This window comes from Mobula hypostoma, chromosome 9, assembly GCF_963921235.1.
Source record: "Mobula hypostoma chromosome 9, sMobHyp1.1, whole genome shotgun sequence".
Classification (NCBI taxonomy): Eukaryota; Metazoa; Chordata; class Chondrichthyes; order Myliobatiformes; family Myliobatidae; genus Mobula; species Mobula hypostoma.
The window spans coordinates 26,750,357-26,760,271 of record NC_086105.1 but is presented as its reverse complement, the minus strand read 5'-3'; the positions used below and the strand labels follow the sequence as shown (position 1 = coordinate 26,760,271).

General features: G+C 40.0%; 1 protein-coding gene across 2 annotated transcripts; it reads right to left on the bottom strand.

The window, feature by feature from the left end:
- Positions 1 to 2,732: 2,732 nt before the first annotated feature.
- Positions 2,733 to 8,060, bottom strand: LOC134352338 (parathyroid hormone-related protein-like). Of its 2 annotated transcripts, XM_063059638.1 has the most exons (4): positions 7,913 to 8,060; positions 7,224 to 7,303; positions 6,948 to 7,069; positions 2,733 to 6,272 (listed from the first exon to the last, which is right to left on the bottom strand). In XM_063059638.1, exons 3-4 carry the CDS (start codon positions 7,052 to 7,054, stop codon positions 5,837 to 5,839), a joined length of 543 nt encoding a protein of 180 aa, XP_062915708.1. In that variant the 5' UTR covers positions 7,055 to 7,069; positions 7,224 to 7,303; positions 7,913 to 8,060; the 3' UTR covers positions 2,733 to 5,836. The 2 variants fall into 2 exon arrangements, with proteins under 2 accessions (XP_062915708.1, XP_062915707.1); XM_063059637.1 differs by lacking the exons at positions 7,224 to 7,303; positions 7,913 to 8,060 and having other exon boundaries at positions 6,948 to 7,081.
- Between the last annotated feature and the right edge of the window lie 1,855 nt (positions 8,061 to 9,915).

Here is a 9,915-nt window from a genome sequence, read left to right as displayed (position 1 = left end):
AATGGGTTCCTCCAGGTGTTTCCACCCAAATTCCAAAGAAGTGTAATTTAGGAGTTTAATTAATCACATGGGTGTAATTGGAGAGCAACAGGTCGTTCAGCCAGAAGGGTCTGTTACTGCTCTATATCTCTAAATAATTTTTTTTGAAATAATGAAGAGTGAAGATGGTGGAGGAGGTGAACTAGGAAGAAGCTAACGGGTGAAATTGTGAAAAAGATCAAAACAAATGTCGGGTGGGAAACAGAGCAAATGATTATTGAAGGCAAAAAAAAATTCTGGGAGAACTCAGTAGGTCAGGCAGCACCTGTGGAGAAAAGAATGTATAATTTGCAGTTGTTTTTAAACCCTGCGCTAAGACTGATAGGGAAGATATGGTAATAGCAGCATAACCGAGGGGTGTAACAGAAGTTGGTAGATGATGCTTGGGACCAGGTGATGAGCCGCTGGAGAAGGGGTGGCAAAAGTGATCAAAGAATGAAGAAAACTCAGTGACCTGGTGGGAATGTGTGGAAGGAGAACACTGCGAAGGTGGATTATTTGGAATGCAATGTTCATGTTGCTGAGTTTTACGATACCCAAGTGGAAGGAATGATTGAGGATGTTGAGTGAATGAGGGGGGTTGGTTGGGCAAAGGAGCGAGGCCTCAGGTGCGCAATAGCATTTTCATTCTATTTATTTATTGATTGATTGAGATACAGTGCGGAGTAGGTCCTTCTGGCCCTTTGAGCCACACCAAAGGTGTGGAAATCCAAAGCAACACATACAAAATGCCAGAGGAACTCAGCAGGTCAGGCAGCATCTATGGAAATGAGGAAACACTCTATGTTTCGTGTGTGTTGCATCTAATTACGCTCATCCTACATTAATCCTTCGCACATTCCCCTTAATTCTCTCCAAGTTCCATATCTCACCTACGTTTTAGGGGCAATTTTTGAAGGCCAATGAACCTACTGATTGGCATGTTTGTGGTATACGTGAGGAAGTACTCAGCGAAAACACATGAGGTGACAGGGAGACAATGTAAACTCCACACTGAAATAACAGAAGGTCAAAATCAAATCCCAGTTGCTGGAGCTGAGGGACAATCGCCCTACTAGCTGTGTCGCCATGCCAGCCTGGATTATGGGTTCAAGGGTGCTTGAAACTCCAATTTACTTTGGAAAACAAAAAGAATGATTAAGAAGCTACTTATATCCAAAATAGTGCATTGCAGATTTCCTGAGTTACAGTCAACTCTTTGGAGTCCTCTGAAAGGTGGGCACGCCTGGCCTAGAGACAAGCCATGTGTTGGTGTGCATTATTGCAGCTTTTACTTTTTTAACCAGTCATGCATTATTATTTAACTCTAAGTACGGATAATCACGGCTTTTGTCTATTAAAAGGCCTTTTAGGAACAAATCCAGGAGTTATATGCAGAGGTTCAGGAAGAAATTTCTCATTTCCTATTACTTATGTTCAAATTTTAAGTTAAATTCGCAAGTATAGATTACTAAGTGGCATTCATTGAATGAATTGGAACAATGTTTTTCTTTAGCTGGCCCTTTTTTGCAAAAAAAAAGAACAAGAGACGATTGAGTATGTATGATAGTTCAAAGCTTTGCACTGAATTTCTTTACAATTTTCCTGGGTGCTTTAGTCTGGAAATTAATCAATCTCTTCATTTCTCTATTGCACTTGAAGTGCATTCTGCCCTCCAGTGGTGCACGGAAAAATTAACTATCCATAGATTCAATATCTGCTGCATTTCCCAGCTTCAGGTCGCATGGTCTGATAAAATGTAATGTTGATTTCCTGCAAAAGAAATTGAATAAAGAATTGGGATGTTTGTCTTTCACAGAAAATCATTATGGCGGAGTGGGGGTTGGCTATGTCCCAAAGTTGTTTTGTTGGGCTAACCTAAATAAAACCCACCATATTTAACCAAATATTCTAAGAATATACACAAGGAATTCTGCAGATAATGTAAATCCTGAGTAACACACACAAAATACTGAAGGATTTCAGCTGGTCAGGCAGCATCTATGGAAATGAGTTGATGTTTTGGGCCAAGACCCTTCTTCAGGACAGATGGCTCTAAGAATAAAATTATTGTTGGGATATAGAATCATAGAGGACCACGACACATAAACAGGGCATTCAGCCCATCTAATTCATGTTATTCAGCCTAATCCCAACATCCCTCCATTGGAGCATAGCCCTCCATACCCATCCCATCCATGTACTTATCCAAACTATGGATATACTTCATGAATCCTGATGATATATTAAGTACAAGTTTATCCTGTGCAAAAGCAACTTCTTTCCCTCAAATCAAAAAATGAAGTTCAAAAGTTAGCATTTTTTCTAGCAGGAATCTCTTGGGGCATGCAACACATTCCTGGCCAAGCAGGTATGCCTACAATTTTTCTGAACTCTATTATCAAGATTTGTGTGTCTTTTTGCAAGCAATTTTTGGTAAAATCTACTGAAATACTTTCTATAACTTTGCTGCTTTATAAATTGCTTTGAAAAGTAACCATTGAATTGTTGTTATTAAAGAGCATTACTCCTTTTTTCCAATTTAACAAACCACAAAATCACTTTATTATTGGTCATATAACAACATTACTTGAACTTTAAAGTGCATATCTTTACAATATATCAAAAGTTAGCAGCACCAATGATACACAGTTCAAATAAATAGATGATTTAACAAATAAATTACGGTATGTGACATTAATCATAAATTGTCAGATATTCACAATGACCAATGGTATAGCTCCATAGAGTAACACTCATGTTTTTATTCTCTTGCGTGCTTTATATTTACAATCAATAAATATGTTTAATACTTTAGTTATGATCACACAAACAGAATACTGCAAAAGATATTTTTTTCAGTCTTCACCTACAGAAATAAAGGAAAATTAAACAGTCGCTCAATATTTTAAGCAAGCAACCACCTTAACGCCATAAAATTATTGTCTTTGGAAAGTGACTCTGATAACTTTGTAGCAAGTAGGACTTTACTTGGACATCTCAGAGATGCCCAATTAAGCAATATGAACTAGCAGTCCAATAGTTGTTGTGTGCCTGGTTTTGGTCATAAACATATTTATGTTTACTGGATGGGAACCAACATTGTAGAGATGTTAGTCCCTGCCCTTTATCCTCTAAAGAAGAACTTATATTTGGATCATGTCAATGCAAATTGTGCAACAAATAATAACACAAGATAGATAGGTTCTGGTGTGGTTCCTCTTCTTACTCAGTTACCACCCAAATGCCCCCAGATCAATATATTCTATCAAAGATGTATATTCCCACAGGAAGAGTCCAAAATACAAAACAGAGACGGATAATCAAAATAGCCACTGTATATAGTTAATCTGGAGTCTTTAATCTAAAGATTAACTCCCACATTGAGAATCACATTTCTAAAGTCAAACAAAATCCAAATATAAGTCCCAATATGCTGCATTTTGTTGCATTCTAATACACCAAAAAGCTCAGTTGGTAAATTACCAGAAGATATTTTCAGAAAACTTTGAAATGATTTAATTCGAATTTTAGTCATCTGCATATTCAGAATTACATAATTGGCATCTTCGCAGATGATTACACCAACATTAGCAAGAGCTTCCCTTAAAAATCAAGAAAACTTTCAAACTTTCTGTACGTTTTCAATATTTTATCTTGAATACATACTACGAATCAACATTTTTAATAATGTGTTATTTCAAAGACAATTTAAGTGACAGTTGTAAAATGCTTAATTAATTATTAAGTTGACCTTGCATTGCATTTCTAGAAGTTCATTTTAATATCTATACAATTATTAACCTCTGGCTATGAAACATAACAATTGCAGTATTTAAATTAAATGGTAGGTTTTACCAAATAGAATATATTGCTCAATGGATTTCACCCATTGAAAAGCCTGGAGTGTAAGAACGTGCCTTCAGTAATCTCTTAATTATAAAGAACTACCCCTAAAGAACAATTACTGCAACAATGCTTCTTCCTAGGCTAGAGCGTACTTGTGTGGCAAACACAATGTGGCATTATGTAAATAATCGTAAATGGAACTTAATACAGAGTATGAAGAGTAGGGATGGAATCTCATTACTTAGGGCTTTGGCAGCTGAAAATGTTGTTTATTATAATTGTAGCAATAAAATTAGAAACATGCACAAAGCCAGAAGTAGGAGAGCACAACTGTCTAAGGCAGTTTTAGGGATGGTTGAAAGCATAGAGGGAACTATCTACAAAGTTGAGAATTTAAAGTCAAGGCTTTGCTTAACCGGGATCCTCTGTAGTGATGTGAATGATCACAAGGGCAATGTGAACATAACTTGGTACAAGTTTGAACCTGGAAGCGGAGGTTTGGATGACCTCCAATTTAGCAAGGCTAGAACATTGACAGCTGAAAGGAATTACTGTACTGTGAAGTCATGACCAGAGGTAACAAATCCAGAGATGGTGGTTTCCTTGGGAGATGAACTGAAGCTGGGCCAGAGTTAAGCAATATTACAGACTATGCAGTCGTGGTGGTGATGTGGAATTGATTAGAAACCCTGTTGGGACGAAGAATTTACTTGTCCAGAAGGGAAACCTGTACACTTTATGGGTACACTGCCAGCAAAACAAAAACTGAAGTGTTGCTTGCAGAATGCATGCTATTTAAACTAACGTGCTCACTTCAGCAGATATCCACGAAACCCCATACATTGGGTATCCACTCAAGTGATGTGCTCGTAAAGTGCAAAGCACAGCCAGTATATAGACGTGTTGGACGTAGCTGTACGTCGGCTTTCGATAAAACAATGCATTCTGACTATCAGACGTTTAGTTCCCAGATTCTGGAATTACTTTCCTCAGCTTGTACGCCCCTTTTTTCTCTATCAAAAATGAGGAAGCTTTTAACTGTCTGCATCATATTTTTAGTCTTAGTTTGCCAGACTATTACTGTGAAATATTTCGAGTGTTTCTCTTCGTTTGGACACGCTTTGCGCGCGCTTCATGCCTTCTACACCTATTTGTTTTTGATTGGGTGGTGGTCGGAGGGGGGGGGGAACTGAATAAAAGTTTTCATTTATTCACGTTGTGTTCTCCAACTTTAAAAGGAGATCCAAGGGGTTAGAACAGATTTCAAACCTCCAATGTACAAGCGGAAGTTCTCACCACCATTGACCTCTGAAGGAGTTTATTATCACTGGGGTTTGGTCCTGACTTACGTCGGTGTGCAATCAAATCATGCTACAAAATTAGAATCATTACTGAAAACATGGGGCTTTTTAAGAGGGATTATGTCTGTATAAGACTATTTTGGATACTTTCAGCTATTATCTGGCTGCAGATCATTGGTACGCTTACACTTGTAAAGTGCTTTTGTCCATTAACTTCTAAACTAAGGAACATGACAGCAGTTATGCTGTCAGTCGCGTTGATAGACTACGATTTTGGGCATGCATGAAGGAGAAAAGCATCATTTGGATGCTGACCGTACACGATGGTACCGCACAACGCCTGTGACGTCCTCTCCATCCACGTGAACTGATTGGTTCTACGCGCCTATTCTCTGCTAATATTAAGATGCAACTGAACGGGTGTATGCGCTTTCAAGCGCTCGAGTGCGGCCGGCCTAACGCTCCTTGTATCTGGACGCTTATTAATCGGAGATCCCTTTCTGTTCAAGTTCACAGCACATCACAGCAGACGCCGAACTCGGGCGTTGCCTGCAGTCTTTAAACTTTAAAGCAAGTGTGAGAGGGTGGACTGGGAGAGTACTGAGTAGTTACCTAAAATATATTTTACAGGTTGGACCCTCAATGCCACAGCCGTCCGTAGACGGCGTTCAGGAGCGGTTGGAACCGGATCCGATGCCGGGATCTCTGATTTCGGAACCGGCGGAGCGTGCGTGCCTCCTGCTCTTCTCCTGACGACCTTTCTGCGCTTTGCGCCTGTTACTTTTGCCTTGCTTCTTCTTCTTGCCGGTCTTCTTTGCGTTCTGGTATTTTAAAGCACCGGGTTTGCTCTCTTGCAACTGCTCCGCCGGGGTCTTGGCACCCTCGTTTTTAGACGCCAGCTTGATAAGAAGCGCTGCTACGTCCGGCGTGTCCGGCCACGTCGCCGGGTGTTTGGGATTGCTCGGCGACCGTGGCTGAGTCAGTCCACGGCCCTCTGCTGTATGCAGTTCGCCCATTACATTGTTCAGCCAGATCCGCCTCTGCAGTTCCTGGATAGACCTGCTCTTATCATGCATGAACTGGTGCTCCGAGACAGACCTCTTCCTACAAAATACAGACACGAGATTCATATTATTTTAGATTAGTCAGCTCGGCACAGGCTCAAGCACGGTTCGCTCCAGTTCCGAACCACTACAAAACTGGAACATCAAATTCCGATTGACCATACCAAGAACGCTCTCAACTGTATTCCAGCTGAATTTATCACCCTGGCGTTATTTTGTAGTCAACATTCTTTACGCACGCTGCTTCCTTTTGGAAGAATTTTATATGCCATTCATTTCCAGATCCCCGAGTCTAAAGCATCGGTCCGAACGCATTAATGTGCGTTTAATCATTCCACCAGGGTGCGCGGCGTTCCGAACAACCTCTACAACTGGCTGGCAGTACAGTACAGTGCTTCAGCCGAGATAAGGTTAAAAAAAAGCCTTAAACAGGATCAGTTACTGACCCGGAGTGCTGGCACCGCGCTAAGCAGAAATTCTTCACGTTGTAATTTGTCTATTACACAAATAAAACCTAGTCTCCCCTTCTCACACACCCTCTCCAACTAAAGCCGGCGAAAACAAACAAATCAGGTGCAATACTTAATCAAGTAAAACAAAACAGTTTATATTCATTAAAAAAAAGAAAACTCTACCCTATCTTGTGTATTTGACAGAGAGTTGCATGCACGCTGCAGTCTCATAGCCCAATTTCTACTAATATGTAATAACTTACTTTATATTGGAGATTTCATCCACGGGTTTCCCATAGGTAGCCATTGAATAACATAAGATAAATATCGCGAAGTTCAGACGCTGAAAGAATCTCCTGGTGTTCGACATTTCACCGTTCCCAACCTGCGAACACATGAATTTGCGAGTTATAATTAAATACAGGGCTCAGTCCCGCCGGTTTCTACATACGAGATCAATTCTTTCCACAAAGAAACTGTGAGCATTGCTAAATAATATTATACTACACATGTAAAGTGACGCCTCTTCCCTCACTTACTTTACTTCAGGGTGGCCAGTTCCTGCGGCGTTTGACTGAATTAGATGCTTTACCGAACAGTAGCCGTTTTAAAGTTCTGTCTAGGACGAAACAGAAAGGTAAATGAATTGCAAAAGTTTATCCAGCCGTGGAAATGAGCCTTTTAAAACCTATGCCAATTCAGCTGGATCGCTAGCTGTAGGACCATCGACAGCGTGCTGTGTGGTTGGAACCAGCCGAGCCCCTATTACGCCAGAGACATGCAGAGCAGAGCCCAGAATTCAAACCCACTAATCAAATTAAAGACACAGTATCCCCCCGCACCATTGCATCGGACACATTCATGGCAAAAGTGAACTTTAAAATAGCTCACCTTTTTTAAAAATCCTAACCTGCTTTAAAGGTGGGGGTTCTTTTGCAAACATTCAAACCGAGTATGTCAATTATCTAACCTCTAGATATTTAGGGAACCATTGACATGGCAAACGATCCGTTGAAGTTTATAGGAACATGAAGTTCTGATATAAGTTAGCACTTCATCCAGGAGAATGTGTGCCAAACTTACAACAATTATGCCAGTCGCGCAACTTGCGTGTGCATTACAGAAATTCCTGGAACGTTTGAACTTGCAACTGTGATACAAAGAAATTCAATCTGTTAAACATCATCACCCCTTTTAAGACTCACCCGAACTTTGATAGATCACTTACTAGATCAGAATTCGTGTTGGGCGGATCTCTAAATTCACTGCGTTCAATGGTACTCAGTACATATCTTCGAAACAACACGGATCTTCGCGGAACAGCTTCGAGGCTAATAACAGAAATAAATGAGCTTAGTTCTTGCATGTGTCTTGCATGCTTACCGAACCGATTCTGCCTAGGGTTTCAAATTCGAGACCAAGGCTAGATAAGCACCTTTTCTCTGACATCACGCCGCGTTAATTTGCGTTTGACTAAGTCATCGCCGGTTCGATTTTGTTCAATACATCCGCATAGTTATGCAAAACCAATGAATTGGAACTAAAAGGACAACCATTAAAGGGGGGGAAATGTTGGCAATGGTCTCACGAAGGTTAACAATGAAAGTGAAGTTAATTCTAGTCTTAGGCAACCGTAGCCAGGTAGCAATCAGTTTGTCAGCAGAATTTCTTTCTCTGGCTCCCAAAGCTAGAGGCATTACTGGGGAGGCAACAGAACGAATTCCTTCCTCCGTGTTGCGTTTCGTGTCTTTGATGAATAAATCTTAACTTGAGAGAAATAAAAAAAAACTGTTGAATATAATTCTGCTAATCTTCTGTTAGGTTATTGATCTGTAACATTAACCAGTTGACCTAAAGCACTTACTTTTTATTCGCCCACCTTCCCACAATTAGACGCCCTTAAGTGAAAAGCAAAATTATATTCGGTAGCTGAATCAAGTTTAAGTTGTTTGTATACTGTCAATATACAGTACTGTAATTGTATACTGTAGATCTGTCTTTATAAACGACGCGGTACATCGGATATTACGTCTAGTACGGCTTAGAAACTTCACTATATTGGTATTTGGCATTGCCTGTATACAATGAAAACAGTATTCTTCAGTCTACTAGTTCGAAGTTGTGTCCCAGCTCTGTTTACTTTACATTTAAAAGCTAAATAAAAATGTAAATTCATTAACAGTGGAACATGTGGATGGTTTGGTCCAGTCAGTACCTATTAACACAGAGGCAATACCATAAGCGCTTCGATTTTGCAGACAATTGCATAACACTGAGAGCTGTCCATGGTGATTACCAGATTTGTTCTTTCTCGGGAAAATTAAAACGCAATTGGTTAAAAGACAGGAAAACAATGCAAAGGTTGTAAAGCTACCGACAGAACCTCGATGGAAATGCTTGTGACCTGATGCTTTTCGGTGATTCAGTGAAGAATGGAATTTAAAATATTCCCTGGTCTACTGTTAATTTGTTTACGTGTAGACAATAGCAAGTCCTCCTTACCGCAATACAGAAGTATATCTAATGACCGAAAATACAGAAGATCTTGATTAGTTTCACACAAATCACAATAAAATAGTTTGAACCTGATTATTAATTATAAGATATAATTTAAACTCGGCATTCTCACGTTGGTTTATTATTGATGTTAGGACATTCTTTTGTGCGTATGTTTTGGCTGCCGCTGAACAAAACCTTCCAAGCTGGATTTCTAGTTCAAAACGAACCTGTCACACCAAATAGAAACTTCACCTGAGAGGGCTCTTAAGAAACCAAGCGGCAGAAAAATGCTGGATTTACTCAATAGACCAGACAAGGTCTACGGAGAGAGAAAGTGGAATCTTGTTGCAGACTGATTATATTTAATCAGAACTGGCCAGCTTTCTGAAATTGTTGAATTCATCCCCGAGTCCCAAAGTTATTATGCGTCAAATCAGAAGTTGACCTGCAATCCTCAAGTTTACATTGAACTTATTGGGTCACTGCAAGTGGAACGGGCTGTGATGGCCAGAATACGCGACAGACAATTGGAAGACCAGGGGCACCCTTGCAGACTGAATAGAGGTGATCAGCAAAGTAGTAACTCAGTCTGCTTCCGGTTTCTAAAAGGAATCGACAGGTGAACCATTTTGTGTTATTTTGCAATGTACTTCTATTCTTCTCTTTTGAAACCAGTTTTCCAATAAGCAGTTCACAACTGCCAGCACTCAACTGGAGCCACTTTCTTGATGG